Source organism: Mauremys mutica, chromosome 7 (genome assembly GCF_020497125.1).
Source record: "Mauremys mutica isolate MM-2020 ecotype Southern chromosome 7, ASM2049712v1, whole genome shotgun sequence".
Taxonomy (NCBI): domain Eukaryota; kingdom Metazoa; phylum Chordata; order Testudines; family Geoemydidae; genus Mauremys; species Mauremys mutica.
The window spans coordinates 24,656,022-24,676,912 of record NC_059078.1 but is presented as its reverse complement, the minus strand read 5'-3'; the positions used below and the strand labels follow the sequence as shown (position 1 = coordinate 24,676,912).

The following is a 20,891-nucleotide window of genomic DNA, read 5'->3' as shown; positions in this document are numbered from 1 at the left end:
GAATGCATACTTAATACAGAAGGTTGGTAAAAGTCAGATCGCAGCATGTTTAAGGATTTAGTTCAGACTGTTTATATTTTGAAGCTTTAATATATTACTAATCCAAAGTATTTGCCACTTAGTTTCCTCATGTATGTTATTAATATAAGGCCCCATCTTCCCTAATGCTCTAATGTCAGAGCAATGTTCTTTTCCAAGACAGAAAGGAAAGAAATCCAATGGGGTCACATGGTATGAAGATGAAATCTGCTTGAGAATGCAATCAGCCACAGAGAGAGGAGCCTGTCTGATTAAATATTTCCCCAGACCCTACTTAAAAATCAAATAGTGACTGGGGGGAAAAAGACCCTTTACTCTGATGATCGGGGGTACCTCTTATACAATAAGGGAGTTTGGCCTGATTCACCACATGTAGTGGCTAAGGCAAGAGTCCACTTAACTGCCCTGTCTCTACAAAATCAGTAGCAACTCTCAGGGAGAAGGAAAGATACAGGACCAGGAGTCACAGAAAGCAGAAAACAGTGAACTCTCCACTCCACAAGCTATTCTGTAGTTCCACAGCAGGTGAATTGGAAGTTGAAGCTGTCTCCTTGTGGATATACAACCTGCATCCACGGTTTTCTTGAAGGCTGCAAATGTGTGTCTAGTTTAAAGGGCCCTATATTTTTCATTTGAGAAGAACTGCTATTGATGAACAAATATATTAGAAAAATTATATTCTTATTTGAAATTTGCTTTCTGCCATTTTACCTTGCCTCCAATCCCCGTAGGATCTGTAATTCTTTCAGGTTTTATATCTTTCATAACACAGATGGCAGCCATAACTAGTTTGACACCAGATGGAGGATTCTTCATTGATTTCACAATTGTTATATCAGCAGGCTAAAACAAAAGTGACATTTTAAAAATAAAATGTATTGTTTTACAGTTTTGTATATCATACACAAAATGTTCAACATTCATAACAAAATAAAAAAAAGTTCTCAATTTCTCATGACCAAGTAGCATATATGTAGTGAATAAAAACAGAAATGAAAGGAATTTTAACACTGCATGCAATAAATATAATAATTATAAGGGTTTTTTTTAGAAGGGATGATTTGAAAATCTATAGTTAATATTGCCTGAACACAAGAAGAGTTCACCAGACAGTAACTTTTTCTTATACATGGGAGATCAAAATTAGAGCAAGTTTGGTAAGTGTAAACAAACCATACAAAAATACAAGATTAGGTCAAAAGATTTCTTTGGTACTTATCCGTAGGTTGCACACAAGACCTCTCATATGTTTGGTAAATCCAGCTGAACAGTTCATGCAGGCATTTGCTCTACAATACTGTTCTAAAGTCTGGTAACTGAGTCATAATGGTGACGGAAAAATTCAAGATCCAGAAAATTCTTAGCCATATTATAATTTTAAAACAAAAATGTAAGTGATGGATTCCTTGAATGGACATCCCTAAGCCTAGCTGGGTGGAGAAATTAAACACCAATGTTAATTGTCAATTGTGTGTAGTGCCTAATACAGGTCCAGTCTTGCCAATATGCTTGTGCTTAGCTTTAGGAATGTAATTAATCCCATGAAAGAACTGAATCAGACTACATGTGAGAGTAAAGCATGTATAAATGTGTTTGTAAGATCTTAATCAGGATTCCTCTTCTCATCTAAGTTTTTTTGTGTAATAATGACCAGGTGGTCTCCTAAAGCAACAAATTTAGGGCCTAATCCTGAGACTAGGGCCTAATGCTGAGCACTTCCTGAGAGACCTCAACTCCCACTGACTTCAACAGGAATTGACGGTGCTCAACACCTTACAGGAGGAACACAACTTCTTGCATGATCAGAACCACTCATTCCAAAAAGATGGTAAAACAAAGATATACAGAGTGGCGCTCAAGGAAGTTTGTGATGATTTGTCACTAAGCATATAGAGAAAACCTAAAGCAGAGATGGACCAGAAAAAAGAAGAAAGGACAGAACCTAGTAGCCGAGAGAGAAGGGAGCCAGGGAAAGAAGGGAGAGATACATACTGCCTTGGGAAAGTATTTATAAATGTAAGCAGAGTCAGGATGAGCTCTACCCTGACATCTGGTGGTGAATTGTGGCAAGTTGTGGAAAAGAACTTCAGGGGCTGATCTTGTTTGCATGGGCACACCCACCCTGCCTAGCATGAGCCCAAATGGTCACTTTGGCTGCTGTGGGATCCCCAGTTTCTCCGTTATTGGGGCAGGAAGAATAAAGTGTTGTTACCCTGATTATGTGAATCAAGGACAATGAAACTGTTTTATGACAGAGAGACTCGCCATCAACTAGGTAGCACTTGCTAGACAAGGGACATGGGTTTCCAAAACCCAGTGAATTGAGAGGGGCTAGAGACAGGTATTTGTACCTGATGGTATGGGCCCCTTTTGAGGGCCTGGAATACCAATTACACTTCCTCCTCTCTCTACTGTGGATTATCAGAGCTAATTTTAATTCCATTAGGAGTCTAGTTACTGGCTGCTGAGCTGAATTCACTTTGGGACAAATGGTGCACCAGCACTGAGGCTCCCCTCCTACAAGCTGATATCACTGAAGAGCTAAAATTACTAAGAGCTGGAATCATTGAGTGCTGTGGTGGGGCGTGAAGATATGTTGCTGAGCAGCTGGTGGAGCAGAGCAGTTTGCAGGATGACTGGAGCAGCTCACGGGACAGCTGGTGGAGCAGAGCAGTTTGTGGAACAGCTGGAGTGGCTCATGGGATGGCTCGTGGAGTGGCTCACAGTGAAGGCTGCAGCAGAACCCCCTGGAGAGGTGGGGCAGTCGGCCTCGGACCATGTAAGGTGCCCCTTAACACTGCTGTCCCCCTCCTCCAGGCTGGGAGGTAAAACTCTGCAGATAAACTTTTGAACTCTGGGGCTGCACTGACCAGGGACAGAGACTTTTGGGTTGTTGGATTTTTGGGACTTTGGGTGATTTTTTGGGTTGCTGAACTTAAGACCCTGAGGGGAAAAGGATACTGCCAAACTTATGTGTGTGGGGGGGTGTCTTTTGCTCATGGTTTGTGTTATGACTCCTGTTTGTGGTGTTTCCCCAACATAATGCCGCATTGTTTCCCTCCTTTATTAAAAGGATTTTGCTATACTCAGACTCCTTGCTTGTGAGAGGGGAACTATTACGTCTCAGAGGCGCCCAGGGGGTGGTATGTAATTGTCCCAGGTCACTGGGTGGGGGCTCGAGCCAGTTTTGCCTTGTGTTATTGAAACGGAACCCCTAGATACTGAACCCAGCCCTTGTTGCTGCCAACTCAGACGGGCAGAAGGGTTACATAAAGAAAGTCTAGGGAGAAAAAAATCCCACAGGTTGTCAAGCAGAGAAGATATCTGAAACTTGTTTTCTCAGAAATGCTTTCTGTGTCACACAACAAAAAGAAGTATGCTTTTTAACAATCAGAAGAGGAATAAAAGAATATCTAGTGCATTGTGATTGTGCCAGATGTCAAAAATGGAGAACTTTAACCTTTTTCAAACCTTTTCTTGTTTTCTCCTTAGCGTGTTCTTTGGCAAATAACCCAAAATACACAGAAAAATTAAACAACTCTTTAGAGTGTCATTTTTTAAAATTTAGCTTGCCTTAAGTGTGTCAAGTGCAGAAAGTGCTGCCTCTAGCGCTGGAATTGCCTCTGCCAGGTCACTCTCACACTCATTCTTCAGTTCCTGGGCTTCTGCTGCTTTTTCTGTAGCAATCTCCTCATCTATTTTCACAGTTTTACTTTTTGCTTCCACTTCTGCAGACTCCTTCTCTATAATCTAAAGAAAACACTCATGAGCAGAATTCACCAAACTTGCCACTGAATGGTGTTTATTTAATCAACTGTCTGGGGCTATGATGCAGAGCATCTGTAAAATAATGTTGGTTTACTTCTTTGTGTTTTTCAGTAGGTTAATATTAGAATCATGATTAATTTATATGACACTAATCTGCATTAAAAAGTTTTCTCAAAATAAACTGAAAAGAAAAGATCTGTAGGTAATGGGAATTTTGTAGGAGTAACATAACATCTCTGTGGACCCATGTCAATAGCTAGCAGAATCAAAGAAACATAAGCAGCCTTAGATTTGAAATTGGAACCAAGACACATAAAAGGTGTTCCTTGTATTAAATAAGGGCTTTATATCCTTACAATTTTGAAATTCCTACCGAGAAACCCAGCACTACATGCACTAAGATTACAGTTACTACAAATAGCTGTTTTTACAATACTTTTACAGTGTAAAAGGCCATGAGTTTACCAGTGATTTTTTGTGCATCATGCTGCAACTTAAAAATGGATTTGTTATGTAAAATGATTTTTACAGGCCCCTAGTCTGTAATATAGACTACACCTATTTTGCTTTCTTTTGAGTGAAGAGGCCATCACTTGATTCACTGCAATGACTCCCTCCCAATTCTATAAATCTGATGACTAGTTTCCTCAAAGCTGATGGGTGCTGGGGACTCTGACCTGGAATGCAGATTCATCAGAGTAGGCGGAATATACTGGAATGCATTTTTAGAAAGCCATTCTTAAGTAACAGCCAAGTTGACAAAAATGTCAAGAAAGACATTCCTCTATTTAGTACTATAGTTATTGTAAGAGCAGCCACGTACATCTACTAAGAGAGAGTTAAGCTACCAAAATCCACTGAATTTTAATGAGAGTTGGGCACCTTACTTCCTTAGGCTCTGTTGAAAACTCAGCCTATAACCTTAGGCCATGTCTACACTAGTAGGACTTCAGTGGTACAGCTGTACTGGTATACTACACTGGCAAAGTGCTCCTAGTGTAGATGCAGTTTATACCAGCAAAACTGAGCTTCTGCCAATATAGCTTATTCCAGTCCCATTGAGCAAAACAAGCTATATTAGCAAAAGTGCAGTTTTGCCTGTAAACTGCATCTATACTAGTGGCTTTTGCCAGCATAGTTATATCAGTCAGGGATCACACCTCTGACCAACATAGCTATACTGGCAGATGTTTTCAGTTTAGACATAGCATCAATGTGTAACCACAGGCACTTCAAGAACAAGAACAGAGCTCATATCTTAACCTCATCTCCCCTGTAAGACAGATGGCATACAATAGCATAATTATACTACCCCTTTCAGGAATTCACTGTAAAGCTCCTCCATGAATAACTGAGATTCTGACGTATGGACAAATATATTGTACAAGTAAGCTCTCTTCATTAAAAACAAATTGCTTTGCAAGTGGCATTATGGATCTGCAATATTCACACAAACACTGTACTACATGCTTTCAAAGGTTACTTAGGCTTGGTCTACACTACAGAGTTAGGTTGACATAAGGCAGCTTATGTCAACCTAACTATGTTAGTGTCTACACTACATATCCCGCCGATATACGTGCCTTACCATACCGACATCATAACTCCACCTCCACGAGAGGCATAGGGCTTATGTTGGTGTAGTTAAGGTGACACAGTGTCTGTGCTGACACATCGTTCCTTACGTTGGCTGTCATTCTTTTCCACTGAAGCTGTGAAATTAACAGGAAAGCTGTCTCCCGAGCCAGGCTGCTACTAGGTCCTCTCCAAGCCAGACTGCAACCCAGTTCTTCCGGCTATGGCTGCCGCCCGGGCTCCTCACTCTCCACTGGGGGCCATGATGCCCCTCCCCCCAGGATCCCAGTTCCCCATTCCCCACTGGGAGCATGACAGCTGACTGGACTCCAGGCATGGATCTCCCTGCTGGAGGTAACAAGTCCTGGGCAGCTTCTCCCCGCTCCTGGCTGGAAACAGGGAGGGAAGAAGCCCAGGTGGCTGTGCTCTGCTCCTGGCTGGGAGTGGGAAGGCAAGAAGCCTGGGCAGCAGCCTCTCTCTCCCCCCGCCCCAAACTCCTGACTAGGAGCAGGGAGGCAAGAAGCCTGGGTGGCAGCTGGGCTCCCAGCAGGGAGCTGCACGGAGCTGCACACTGCCCTTCTTCAGTCGGTGGAAGTGCTCCTGGTGAGGATGCACGCCACCAACAGAAGGAAGGTAATGTGGACACCAGCCACCGCAGTAATTACCATTATGGGATACCATTATGGGATACAGCTTTACATTCTACTGGGCCTTCATAGAGCTTTACCAGCAGGAGCCTCTAATGGGAAGCCCTATTTCCCCAGATTTCCTGGAAACCCCACCTTATCAACATGATAATTGCTAATTAAAATAATCATTTAGTCATTACAAATAACTCAAATTATGTATTTCATCACTGAACAATATATTTGCTTAACTCTACCTTCATCATATTTGCATTATCCACTTTAGCCGCCTCCAGTTTGGGTTGCAGATCAACTAGTTCTTGCTTCATTTCACCAACCTAGATGGACATTTCTTTATAAAATTATCACAGTAGCAGTAAATGCTGATGCTAAAAATATAGCAAATAATAAGTAGAAAGTTTAACACTTAAATACAGTATAAAATCAAATATGGGTAATATATTTAAAAGAACCCCATAAAAACTTGTTATAGTCCCTGAAAACAGGCTAGAACATTAGTGACAAGAACCTGGGAACATAAGACATAAACCAGAAATGAGTCCCAGGGCAGTTGAGCCCTGCCCCACCATACAATCGCACTCATAAATTTGTCCAGCTCGCTCTTAAAACTAATTAAGCTATTTGCCCACACAACTCCTATTGGACTATCACTCCAGAAGCCTTATAATATGCCTCAAGCAGCCACTTGGAGTGTGTTGAGACCCTTGATCTCAACCCATCAGTGCAGCAAACTCTTGTGGACAGACCCTGGAATAGAGATATTTTTGTGGACATTGCTGAGCAGATCTTCATGAGGGGTCACAACCAGGATGCTGACCAATGCCAGATAAAGAAGAAACAGTTCACAATGGCTTACATTAAAGTCAGGGATACCAGGAAATGTCTCACTGTGGAAATATTACCTGTCCATTTTTGGAGGAGCTGGACAGAATTTTGAGCAATTACTCCACTACTCAACCCAAGTAGGTTATGGACCCTGCTGGCCATCCTGGAGACAAGTAGCAAGAGTCATCAGAACACAATGAGGGCAGTCCCTGGAAAGCCATGATGTCTTCAGGACTCAGGACCCAGTTTCCCTACTGTACCCCCACAGCCCTGTCCCCAGAGGCCATTCCTCTCCTCGGTCCAATGTCAAGGCAGTAACAACAATTGCACCTGAGAACCCAGCTCTTTCAAGCCATCTAATGCCCCTGATAACTTTGAGCCCCAACACTCAACACCAGAAGGCCCAAGAACAAGCAGAGGCAGGGGTACAGCATATACTTGCTTGTTAATTGGAGCTTCTCCCTATTGTTGTGTTCTGCCCTCCACTACACTGGAGTTTATTTTTTATAGTCATTTTAAAGTTGTGTTTCATGTTTAAGTAAAGGTTTATTTCTGATTGTTATATAATAAATTGTTGTTTAAAAATAGTTAAACTCATTCATAAAGAATCAGCAATCAATTTTACACAGAAAATCTGTAAACCTATATGTAACTCATAGGTTTTCACAAAAGTATAAACATAAGAACATATAAACGGCCACACTGGGTCAGACCAAAGGTCCATCTAGCCCAGTTTCCTGTCTTCTGACAGTGGCCAATGGCAGGTGCCCCAGAAGGAATTAACAGAACAGGTAATCACCAAGTGATCCATACCTTGTCACCTATTCCTAGCTTCTGGAATAAAGGTACTGGCACAGCACAAAAGTGCTGTTACAACAGTTAGAAGCCCATTTGGAGAAACAGAACAGTTTTTAGTAAGAGTTGAAGTTCATCAAGGCTCAGCTCCAAGTTTGTTCACATTGGTGCTCAATCCAGACAGTAGCACCCTGGTGCATGCTTTCTGCAGATGATGTAGGACTCATGAGGGAGAGTAAAGGGGAAGTGGGAAAAGATAGAGAGATGGAGTTTAGTACTAGAAAGAAATGGCCTGAAAATATGCAGAAATAAAACACAGTATTTGGTCTGTAGATTTGTCTTCCTGCAAGGTAAGCCACTACCAGAGGTACAGAAATCCATGCACACAGGTTCAACAGTACACGATAATGGTTAACTCAGCTACAAACTTATACGCCGAACAGGAAAGGAATAGACTGAGGTAAGAGAAGTGAGTGGAATGATCTTCAACAGGAGAATGCCTTTCAAAATGAAAAATAGGATCTACAAGACAGTAATTAGGCCTGCACTTTTATATGGCTCAGAATACTGGGCACTGAGGAAGGGACAGGAGTAGATATTGAATACAGTGGAAATGAAAATGTTAAGATGGATGCTCAGAATTATAAAGATGGATCATGTTCAGAACAAATGAATTAGGGGAAGTGTGAAGATGGTACCAACTATAGAAAAGCTGAGGAAATCCAGGATGATTTGTAAAAGCAGCAAAGAGTCCTGTGGCACCTTATAGACTAACAGACGTTTTGGAGCATGAGCTTTCGTGGGTGAATATCCACTTCGTCTATAAGGTGCCACAGGACTCTTTGCTGCTTTTACAGATCCAGACTAACACGGCTACCCCTCTGATACTTGAGGATGATTTGGGCGCACGAAAAGTAGATTGGAAGAACATAAAGGAAACAGGGTGTTAAACTCAGAAAGTGGAGGGTAAGAGAATAGCTGGAAAACCCAAAACTAGATGGATGGATGTTACACAAAAGGATTTAATTTGCTGCAGAGTTTCTGAGGAACTGCTTCAAGAGAGACTGGAATGAAGAAGGAGGACTCGAAGAGCTGACCACATATAAAAGAAAGTAAGGCTAGAAGATGACAACGAAGATAAAGGTACAGACACAAGATAAAATAAGGAGTGGCACAATGTGCCACTTCTACCACCCATAAAAGAAACTGCAGTGCTCACAATCCATTCCCTCCTGCCCCCCAGGATAACAACTGGATGTACAGCTGCACATTTTCAGGCCTCAGATTCAAAGTAAGAGCAATAGGTATCCCTGACAGTATTGTTCAGTCTGTTCCCATTTTCTATTGCATGCCTTGCTGGCTGCTCAAACAGCTGAACAAGCTGCTAAGCCTCAGCCTCCCACCCACCATTAAGACTTTCTCCCTTAATTTCACAAATATAGTGAAAAATACAACATGCAGCTATAATCTTAGGCAAGTTTTTTTCCTGCAGCTTCCCACCTACCATTCCACAACTACTGATGTAATAGTTAAACAGTTACTTCCTTCAGTCCAAGTGACCTGTGAATGGCTTCATTAACCAGGAAAATAGAGAATAGGCTGGGTCTCCCCCCAGATAACTGAAGCAATCTCCACACTATTAATATCCCTAGTGAGCTTGGATGCAAACTGTCCTTCCTCCATTAAGGTAAACTGAACTGCATTCTGAAAGATCCTGGTACTGTGGACCCTTCCAGACTATCCTGTATTTATGTTAATAAGCCTGCCACAGTGATCAACCAGTCCTTGGAGCACCAGGCAGAAATACCCCTTTCTGTTTATAAACTCTGAGCTCTGGTACAGGGGGCAAATAATAGGCACACAGGTCCCATCAACTGCTCCAATACAGTATGGAAACCCAAGCATGCAAAGCCATCAATGTCCTGAGCATTACCAAGCTTTATAACCTGGTGCAACAGTACTTTATGCATGGCATCGCACATCTGCATAACAATCGCATCAGCAGTCAGTCTCCCTACATCTAATAGGTTGGTTACAGATCAATAACATTTGTGAGTGTCCAGCTTCCGATGGCATTGGCGACCTGCTTCTCAGCAGGTATGGGGCACAGCATGTTGATATGCTGCCATTGCAACTCTAAGGCTACTTCAGCACAGATCTCAAAATAGGCTTCCTTCATTACTGCTGGTCATCCCAGGTCTGGAGAACAAGTTGGTTTCCCAAGCCCAGAAATAGCTTCAATAGTAGCAGTGGCTTGGTGTCATCCTCATCTTCCTCAATCTGCTGCTCCTGAAGCTGCTGCAGCTGGAGGACCCACTGCTGCAGCCACATCATCTGCTTGGTGATGCAGCAGGCAAAGTCCAAAATGAAATCACCCTGCTCAGAGAGCCAAAATGCAGCCCAAACAGCCTCTGAGTATTTGCAGTTGCCAGAATAGTGGAGTGGAGCATTGTTGGTTCCATGCTTACTGACAGCAATCTGAAAATGGTGCTAGCCCACCCAGAAAGAGAGGAAGCATGAGACGGAGAGAGCAGTATCATGGGATTTTTTAAAATTTGAACCCAAGCCCCAGAATGTCACTGGCTTCCACTATGCATCCAACAATGTGCAGCGAGAAAAATCCCAGAATATACACAACTCAACAGCAAAACAAAGGACCAAGGGATACCCTCCAAGAATGCCACACAGTATGCAGCAAGCCCCAGCCATGTGTGTACACAATGATTTAAATTGAAAAAGGGTACAACCGTCCCATGTGCACAATATTTGTGCAGCCTGCATGTTGTGCATTTTCTGGCACATGTCTACTCACTGTGGACTAAACCCCCTGTGTAGACAAGCCCTGAAATTTCTGCCCAAAATACATCCTGAACTGTGAAAATCTTATAAGAGCTCCTGTTTTCATGCACTTCTGATATTCTGGCACCAAATCTCACATGAATAGCTATTCTGATGAGGTTTTGGCTACATCTGAGCCAAAACTGAAAAATAAATTCTCTGCTATTTTTAGAGAGAAGACTGGTGAGGTAATATTTTTTTATTGGACCTGTCCTGGTCTGCACCCTCACTTGAAACTGGGGGGTTCCAAAGTGAGGACCAGCATGTATTCCCCCACCCCAAAATCCTAGGGTAGGTCCCCTTTGCTGCCACCATGTCATAGGTCTCACCCCCACTTGGAGCTGTTGGTTTCCCTCTAAACTAAAATCCTAGTTTAGATCTAGTAAGCTGCCACCACTCAATCAGGAAATGTGGATTGAGACACAGTCCTTCCCCAAAATCCTAGGGGATTCCAAGAGCCCCAAATCCATGGAGTTCTTACACCCAGGAGAAACAAACCATTCCCCCTGCTTCCTCCCCCCTCCCTTTTCCTAGGAGAGATACTGGGATCTAACTACAGAGGGATACCTCCCCCTTCTCTTTCCCTGAGAATCCACCCAAGGAAAGACCAAACAAGTCCTTAATAGAAAAGAAAAGAATTTATTAAAGAATAAAAAGAAAGTAACTTGTCTCTGTAATCCAAGATAGAACCATACAGGGTCTAAACTTATCAATCTCTGGAGAGAATTCCCCCTCCCCCTTTTCTCAGTAAAAGCAATATCAGCAAACAGGAATAAAGCATTTCCTTTAGCAAACACACAATTGCAAATATAGAAATCAAATCATAAGACTAATTCGCCTTTCTAATTAATACTCACTATTAATTAGTAGAAACTACTCCAGGAGAACTTGGAGACATGACTGTCCTCTTTTAGATCCAAAAAGAGTTCTCCCAAAAAACACAGACAAAGGCTTCCCTCCACAGAGATTTGAAATTATCTCGTCTCTGATTGGTCCTCTGGCCAGGTGGTCACCAGGTACTGCATGTTAACCCTTTACAGGTAAAACAGACTTTAACCCTTAACTATCTGTTTATGACAGGACCAACTTTTGTTGGTGAATGAAACAAGCATTTAAACTACACAGACCACTTTTTAATCCAAAAGCAAAACCATAGGGGTTGTTTCAGATGTAGGGATTGGAATCTAGCTCCCACCCTGGAAATTTTAAGGTTTTGACTTGAGGTTCTGCTTTTGGCTTGTCTCTATTGAACTGTTTTTTAAGTTCAATTTCTGCCTGTTCTAACATATGCATCTACTTACCTGAGATTCAGCAAAAGCTAGTTTATCTAGTCCATTAGTATAGCCCTTTTTGGCTTTCATCACAGTATCCCGTTTTTGGGTTAAAAGTTGCTGGAAGGCAGCAATAAGTTCAAGATAAGAAGTAGGAGTTACATAATTATGTCGTCTCAGGGTTTCCAAGAATCTATGGAAAAGAAAGATCATCTTTCTAAGTACAATTAATGGAACATAAAAGGGGTGGAAAATAAAAAGTGTGACAACTAACAGGAATGATCCATTTGTTTTAAGAATAAAAATTTCACACAAACATTCTAAACTTGCACAGTTCTTCAAATTTACAAATTCAAAGTACAGAAATTATCAGTAATGATGGTGACTAAACTATCTTACCAAATAATGTAGTCCATCACCTAATTGCCAACAAATGTTCTCTAACCTATTATTTTTAATTTTAGATTATTCTTTATTTTACCACTTTTGACAGCAAAAAAACTCATCTCCTCCTCCTTATACCTTTATTTATATAAAATATTACCCCATTTTTAAAAAATATACAAAACTAACTTTTCAGAGAGTGACAAAACAGAAGTATGGAAGTGTTTACAGATGGGCACCACTTCTTGCCGTTCGTTGTCTGTGAGCTGAAGTGTTTCTAAGAATTTATTAGCCACACGTTCAAGGGCATCTTCAGGCCATGGCTGGAAAAAAAGGCAAAGGGAGGACATAAAATGTGTGTGTTACCACTCATAATTTGTGCAAAGGCATGATTTTTACATTTTGGAACAAGCAAATTCTTTAATGGGTCCAACACAATGTGTCTCAAGAAATGGCTTGCTGGTGGCTAATCAATAGATCTAGCTGTAGTTTAATTGCTGATAACACCATTTGTAAGGATTGTGGCCTTTAGCAATTAAAAGTCATTATCCAGGTTTTAGTTCTGCTAAGGAACCTCTATCTTCAGTTTTTCCCAGCAGCACAGGAAAACATTGAGCACTATCACAACATGAAATCTCCCTAACACTTGTCAACCATTCCAAATTGCTTTCACCTTTGCTTCCAACTTGTTGATTCTGTAAACTGGCAGCAGAAATTATCAATATATTACTTTTTCACCCAACTGATTTTGTTAACCAAAATATCTAGGTTAATTATACACTGTTATATTGGTAACAAGATTCAGATGTGAACAACTATTTTAAAATCTTGAATGCCTTGAGACACAGCACATCATATATTATCTGATTAAACAAAACATACAATAATCAGCAAATGAAGGAATAAAGCATCATTAGAGAGCAAGTTGTTGATGACAGAGTAACATTAGGTATAACCATGCTGAAACTGGTCAGTACCTACAATATTTTGCATCTAGACATTCTAATTTTTTAAAAATATTTTTCAGCTTTACATGTAACAGGATGAAATATCAAATAGTTTCTCAAAAATATCAGTGAGGATGACTTGTTATATTTTAAATATTTTGAGAGAGAATGAGCCCTGCTTGCTAGAAGGTGAAAGGGAAACACAACGGGGTATGAAAATACAGGTATTAGAAAACTGAAACCTTATTTGTTGAGGCAGCAACATATTTTCACAAACCTGGAACCAGTCAATAGTACAACAGTTGATGAGAGAAGGGAATTGTCGCAGACGATTGCGGAAAGCATCTCCAATTGGGCTGAACGCTACCACAACGTGGAGATTTTCTTTGCAGCGGTTCACAAAGTAGGCAAACAAGGCCAAGGGACTGAGTTCATCATGTTTACTGCCAGCTTGAGCTATTGCACGAACCCCCTAGAGAATGATGAATGGGATGGGGAAGCCATTGATTAATAACCTGTGACTAAATACTGTATTTCAAAATGATTTAAATCATCCTTTTTTGACATCGCATGATCTAAAATGTAGTATAGGTAAAATAAGACAAAACCTGCTAATAAACAGAATAAAATTAGAAAAACAGAACAATAAGCAAATTATATTTGTGGGTGCTACACTAGTATTTATCTGTAATTCTGCCACCATTATTCTAGAAATAATTTCCTGCTGGTTTGACCAATCTAGTATTCCAAATTAGGATAAAGAGTAAACTGGTTAAAAAGTGATGTTCTCTTTATGGGGTGGATATAAATCACATTCTGAAAATCAGAATTTGAAATGGAACCTCTTCAGGCAATAAAGTATCTTAGCCTTTTTTAGTAACACAACAATAAGACAATTAAAATCAATCTTCAATCACTTACCAAAAACATTTAAAAAGATATCAATTATTAATATTTCATGAATAATGAATGAGTTTATCTCAACTGACATGCTGCAGAATAATTACCACATTTACATGCTACATGGAAAGAAAATTATTTGAAATTAAAGAATATGTTCAAAAGAACTATGAAATTGAAACAGAACTATCCGAAGCCAACCATCTTTAATAAATACTTGGTTAAAATGAAAAGATAATGCCTTAAAAATCCAACCAATTAAAATCATCATATAATCTAACTTCTTTGCAAAATATATGGAATGCTGCTCTCTGTATATTTATTATCAAACCACAATGAAAGAAAAAAAAATAAAAGAAAATGTATCAAATAACATAACTAATTAAATAAAAACATTTGTGCATGTACTATGCAACCAACTTCTATGAGTTTTGGAAGTGTAACACCATGATGGTTGGTTAGTTGACATGCCATGGATATGTGAAAAGATTAAGACCTACATTTTCAAAATACTACACTAATTTTGAATGTCCAACTTATGAAACCTAAGCCCCAATTTATGGAAGTGCTAAGCATCCAAAATGAGTGAACACTATTCTGAAAATATAACTCTAACCCTGTTCTGGGAAGATATAATTGATGACATACATTTTCTGCTCATTTCTGGCCTTGGATATACTAGTGCACTTGCCGCTGATTTCCATGTAAGTTACAGGGGTGCAGTGAAAAAGTGAACTGTGCTTTTATTATGGTATTCCACAAACAAAACAACCCTCCCTCACCTCCCCCCCCCCGCCCCCAACAATACATATACACCACCAAACAACATCATCCTACCTTTGTTTAAAAGGGATTGAGGTAGGTTAAATGTGACATTCCCCCCCAAAGCAAGCCCTAAAACCAAGAAAATGCCTAGTTATGGGACATTTAACCATCCCCTAATGCCCACACAAGAAGCTTCTACTGACAGAGACTGAGTCCCAGAGAATTTATTTCTTCCTCCAAGTAATAAGAAAAAGTGCAAAACCATCATTACAAGCTCAGCAACATTAGCAAATATTGAGGGTTGGCATATAAGCACAAGTTATGTGTACAGTGTGTTATGTATTTGTGAGGAAACCATAAGGTCAGAATTAAGGTTTGTACCAGAGGCAGGATGTATCAACCATCCCATTTTATAAACAAGTTAACACAATTTATAAGAAGATCTTGTAAAAACAAGATTACACAAGATCCAGTAAAAGTCATTAAATGAACTGTACATATCCAAATACACTTTAACAAAGGTATACATTGTTAAATTCTTGATGCAAAAATTCTGCAGTTTTGCTTTAAAATTGTGTTGCTGGGGCAAGTTAACTTACGGTTCCCCTTTTAAATTTACTATTTATTGTCAAACCCACAATGAAAATAAAAGAGATTACATTTTAAGAGAAATATAGCCATTTTATAAGGATACCTCCATAATGTCTTGCTTTTCATCTGCTGCAAAAAGATTGGGTACTTCTCCAGTATTGAGAACACTGTCAATATCTTCCAAGAAAGCTTCTTCTTTAATCTGTGTGTCTGTGATTATAAACACAGTTTTCAAGCCCTTCATGCCTGCACTCTTCAGAAGGTTCTATAAGAGTCAAAAAATTAACTGTAAGTTGATTGAAAGTATGGTACACTCTAGAACACTCTTCTTGAAAATTAAAACCAAAACACATGCATGTTAATCATGGGTGGTGAGTGAAACTTACTGTGGGGGAGGCGAGCTCCTTGTCCTGCCTCTTCCACCCACAGCCCCGCCCACACTCTACCCCTGCTCTGCCCCAGGCCCCGCCCCCACCCACCACTGACTCACCACTCACCTCTTCACCCTCCCAAGATCCCCCCTCTGCTCACTTCCTCCCCCACCTGCCGCACCCCCACCTGCTGCTCGCCCCCTCGCCTCCCCTGCCAGACCCTTTCCCTGCCTGCCATGAGACCCCCCCCCCCCGCCAACTGCTGTGCAGCTGGCTCGCCTCCTCACCCTGCTGCTCCCCCCGACCCCCATGAAACCCGCTCTCCTTTTCACCTTAAAGTACTAATAACATTCCCCAAGGGAACTGAACAGGCAACAGGTATAGCTCAATTGCCAGATAGATTCTCCTCTGCATGGCAGGGAGTTCAGTGTACACTGTATAGAGAGGTGAAAAGCCAGGCTACCTGCACCAACCTGAAGCCTAATCTCTCCTTTTGAAAAAGTGCTTGTCATTGACAGCTTGCATTAAGGCAGTAGTTTAATTACCTTTCTTACACAAAATTCCCTGCCAGACTCGTTTAAACTGGGTTTGAATAAAATGACTAGATCAAGAAATAAATTCACTAGCTATGTCAGCTCCTCCTTGAGCCAAGGTAAAGTTACTTCTTCTGGGTACAGAGAATAACTGAGGGCCCAAGGGGTCCTCATTTGGAAACTGTTTTTAATTCCAATAACACATTTTCCTACAATAGAAAAGCCAACTGAATGTGGCCAAAGGCTTCCTGGGCGTTGGCAAATGCCTGTTAAATGGCTTCATTACTACTTCAATGGCTCTTTAACAGTGGCAGGGATCTCTGCTACTAGGTCTCTGGAAGGCTTTTTAACCATGTAAAGTTACTCAGGGATCCCCTCCGCTCAACTCCTCACCTCACCTCTCGCATCTGCCACTGACTCCTCACTCATATTCTCACACACATCCACGCCCCACGGGTAGGAGGGGGTGAGGAGAGATGTGGCTGCCAGCTGTGGGGATATGCGAGGGGGGAAGGGGATGGGGTGGAGGAGAGGAGAGGAGGAAGATTCACCCCAGGCTGCAGCAGCAAGCCATGGGAGCCTCGGAAAAGGGTCAGAGCAGGGAGGGGAAGAGGTGGGAGGGTGGGGGCACCACAACCTAAGTGCTGGGTGGCAGGGACGGCTGTGCTAGGGGAGACAATGCCTCCCCTTACGGTACCTATTATACCCGCCGCCCATGATGTTAATACTCACCTTCAGATCTTCTCTCCACTCATTCATACCATAGCTCTTAGAGATCTCTGGCTGAAAAATATACATTTTTGCCATGGCTGTAGCCAGACGGGTCAAAGACTGACGTCCACTCCCTCCCATTCCAACCAGTAAGGCATTGCCTCCTGACTGCTTCAGAATACGACTTATCCGAGACAAATGTTCCAACACGTACCTGACAATGAAATAGATTAAACATCATGACAACAAGTGACAAAGTACATTTAGAAATGTTTTATATTTTTCTAAGCTAGTATTTTTACTTTCTGTCAATAAGTCTGGGAAATGTTAGCAATTTAGAAGTGCTGCACTAAGTCCAGATGATGTTCTATCTGTGAAGTGGCTCTCTAACTATCTATTAGGGGAGAATTCTACCATTTTTGCTTGTGGCCTCTGGACCCTCATTTCACCAAGGAAAGGGATTCCAAGTCTGAGAGGGGCTGCACAGTCATGCCCTACTAATCACAGCTGCAGTTCCTCCTGTGAGGTTCTAGGCTGATCAAACCAAGCCACTGGTCTCCTACTGACCAAGCACACAGAAAAATATCCTGAACTGGCTTTTCAGGATAAGTCAGAATTTGCTTTCTTTGAGATGATTGACTTTTTTTGAAACCAATTTAAATGGTGTCCCCCTTCATCTTCTTAAATGAGTTTTATGCTTCCTTAGGAAGGAATTCTTACCCCTCTCCCGGCCAAGGTTTAAAGCAATCCCTTTCCCTGGTGAAATGAGGGTCCAGGGGCCACAAGCAAATGTGGTAGATTCTCCCCTAATAGATAAATAGTCACTTCACAGCTAGAACATCATCTGGACTTAGTGCAGCACTTCTAAATTGCTAACATGAGTGCTCCTGCAAAGGGTCCCTGGGGAGAAAAAAGGTTACTTCAAACAAAAGTTAACTGAAGAAATAAGCAGCGACATGAAAGGAAAAGATCATTGCTCACTCGCCTATTCCCTTTCCCCACCAAAAAAGGAAAAATCAGTATATTTGCTTCCCAGTAAAATCATTTGAATTGTCCCCAGCATCTGCCAAGGGGTAATGTAATCAAAAACAGTTTGGCGGAGACATGTGAAGGGTAAGAGACAGGTAAAAATTTTGCACTTCTCAAAATTGAATATTATTACCAAGTTGTTTATTGCCTAAAGCTGTTAATAATGCCAAATATGTGCACCTGAAAATTACAAGGTTCATTCTTGTTTTGTGAGTTTGGTTATATTCTTCCAAACACTGCTCCACAACATCACTGAACTGTTGAACACTTGGAATTTCAATATAAAGTCTTTCATCTCCTTCAAGGTCAGGGTTCATGTAATCACCAAATACCAAGCTTCTCATGTCTTCTTCAGTTACCTATGGTATAAAATCAGTAAATTACAAAGTGAAATTTAATTGTCATTTTCCTAATTCAGAACATTTAAAAATAAAGTTAAAATTAAATAAGTATACCTGAAAATAGAAAAGAGGCACTGAAATACTTTACCTTAGGTAACAGACTAGATTACCTAATTGGGAGTGCTTCTGTTTTGGGGGAGTTATTTTTAGATATATATGAGTTTGATCTATATGTAAAAATATTGTTTTTTTCAGGGCTTCCTCTTTGAATATACTGTAATACACAGGGCCGGTGCAACCATTTAGGCAACCTAGGCGGTCGCCTAGGGCACTAGGATTTGGGGGGCGCCATTTTCTTCGGCAGCGATCGCGGCGGCCAGATCTTCGGTCACCCCAGTTGCCATAAGCATTTAGGCGGAGGGAGCTGGGGCAGAAGAGCACGGGGAGTGCCGCTTGCAGCAAGTAACGGAGGGCGGGGGTGGCACACAGAGGAACTCCCCGCCCCAGCTCACCCCTGCCCCGCCTCCTCCCTGAGCACGCCGTGGCTGCTTCACTTCTCCCGCCTCCCAGGCTTGTGGCACCAATCAGCTTATGCGCCGCAAGCCTGGGAGGCGGGAGAAGTGAAGCAGCCACGGCATGCTTGGGGTGCTCTTGCGCAGAGCAGGGGTGAGCTGGAGCGGGGGGGATGCCTCAGAGTGGAGGGTGGGGAGCTGCTGCAAGGGGGGCGCCTTAGGGTGGGAGCACGGGGGGGGGGAGGGCGCAAGGTGGAAGTTTTGCCTAGGGCGCGAAACATCCTTGCACCAGCCCTGGTAATATGTAATGTATATTATATACATTACTTATTATAGTATCATACACTGTGGTGAGTATTCTCTTTGTAACACTCCCCAGTACACTTTCATGTAGTACTGTTTCATACAGCGATACACTGAAGTGTACTAGTTAAACTTTAGTACTCACCAACAGGGTCTACCTGGACTAATTAATGAGCAATACATTAGTACACTTTAGAGATCACACCTCTAGTCACAATACTACGTAGACAAGCCCTTTGATATAAGTAACCATTTTTGTTGTTTATTGGATAAACTTTTTTTTTGTATTGGGGTGTTTCATCAGTGTTTATTGATTAAAACAAAAAATCAAACTCCCTACTAATAGGTCATGTCCATCTTTAGTAAATGTTTATTTATTCTTGGAACACAATTAATTCAAATGCCATTCATAGTCTCACTCACCAACATAATCAAAATTTTCAGGATATAACACAGAGGTACGGGTAGCACCCTTCTTCCCCATCTTAGAAAGTAAGAACTAGAGCCATAAGGTAAGTTCCTTGTCTAACATCAATTCAATGGCAAAAGACAGTGGGAAAAACAAATTATAAAACAAAAATCATCCAAAACACTAGAATGTGATCACGACAAAAAACGGATTGTTCACCTTGAACAGCCCCTTAGAATTTGTATTTACTATGCTAAACAATCTATTCCACCTTATATTTAGCTATGACACTCTGAGTACCTTTCACAGGCCTGAAGAAGAACTCTGTGTAGCTTGAAAGCTTCACTAATGGAAGTTGGTCCAAGCAGGGCCGGTGCAAGGAAGTTTTGCGCCCTAGGCGAAACTTCCACCTTGCGCCCCACCCCCCAGCCTTGCGGCAACTCCCTACCCCCCCTCTGCCCTGAAGCCCCCCCGCCCCCGTGGCAGATCCCCCCCCCCCGCCCTGAGTTACCCCCCTCGCAGCAGCTCCCCACCCCGGGAGCCGTGCAGCACCTCCCCACCCCAGCTCACCTCTGCTCCACGTCCTACCCGAGCACACCGCCCCCGCTCTAATTATCCTCCCAAGCTTGCGGTGCCAAACAGCTGATTGGCGCTGCAAGCCTGGGAGGCGGGAGAAATGGAGCAGCGCTTGGGAGGAACTGCTGTAAAAAAAAAATTGGGAGCACTGCTTTTTGGTGCCCCCAAATCTTGGCGCCCTAGGCAACTGCCTAGTTTGCCTTAATGGTAGCACCGGCCCTAGGTCCAAGAAAAGATATTGCCTCATCCCCTTCCCTAAATCTAAAGACAGAGACTTTCCCCATGTAGTAGATCAGGTTTCTAGAAGTCCATGGAAAAATCTTCATCACTGAGTTTCCTCTTGCAGATATCACACTTACTGGCAGATGGACCAAGATCCAGACTAAATTCCTCTTGTCGTAATGGTTGGTAAATTACTCTCAAATTGTTTTTGTCATCTTACAAATCATGGGCCAAAAAAGAAAAATCTTTGGCCAAGGAGAAGTACCAATTTCTTTCTCATTGAAAGTTTTGATAAAGCTGGGAGAAAAGATGCTGCAGACTGGTAACAATGTTTTAATGTATAAGTTGATCCATCCTAGCTTCTGTGTAACTGGACTTTTTCTTTCCATTTTTAGACTCCTGAATATCTCAAATAAAGAATCTACCTAAAAGGGCAAGTCCTAAGCAAATAAAACTGCAAGGTTCAAATAATACTTAAATTATGCCAAAATATCCTTTAAGGGACTTTGAATATGGACAAAACTTGGGAGGGAAATATG

General features: G+C 41.6%; 1 protein-coding gene across 1 annotated transcript in view; it reads right to left on the bottom strand.

Annotated features, from left to right (window-relative positions):
• The window catches only part of DNAH12 (dynein axonemal heavy chain 12), a 171,424-nt gene that overhangs the window by 50,021 nt on the left and 100,512 nt on the right, over nucleotides 1–20,891 (bottom strand). Inside the window, exons 42-50 of the mRNA XM_045024879.1 lie at nucleotides 18,170–18,348; nucleotides 16,982–17,174; nucleotides 15,449–15,610; nucleotides 13,367–13,561; nucleotides 12,332–12,465; nucleotides 11,789–11,951; nucleotides 6,266–6,346; nucleotides 3,613–3,789; nucleotides 751–882 (exon numbers count right to left, since the gene is read on the bottom strand). Coding sequence (XP_044880814.1) covers nucleotides 751–882; nucleotides 3,613–3,789; nucleotides 6,266–6,346; nucleotides 11,789–11,951; nucleotides 12,332–12,465; nucleotides 13,367–13,561; nucleotides 15,449–15,610; nucleotides 16,982–17,174; nucleotides 18,170–18,348 — 1,416 coding nt within the window. The remainder of the gene's footprint in view (nucleotides 1–750; nucleotides 883–3,612; nucleotides 3,790–6,265; nucleotides 6,347–11,788; nucleotides 11,952–12,331; nucleotides 12,466–13,366; nucleotides 13,562–15,448; nucleotides 15,611–16,981; nucleotides 17,175–18,169; nucleotides 18,349–20,891) is intronic.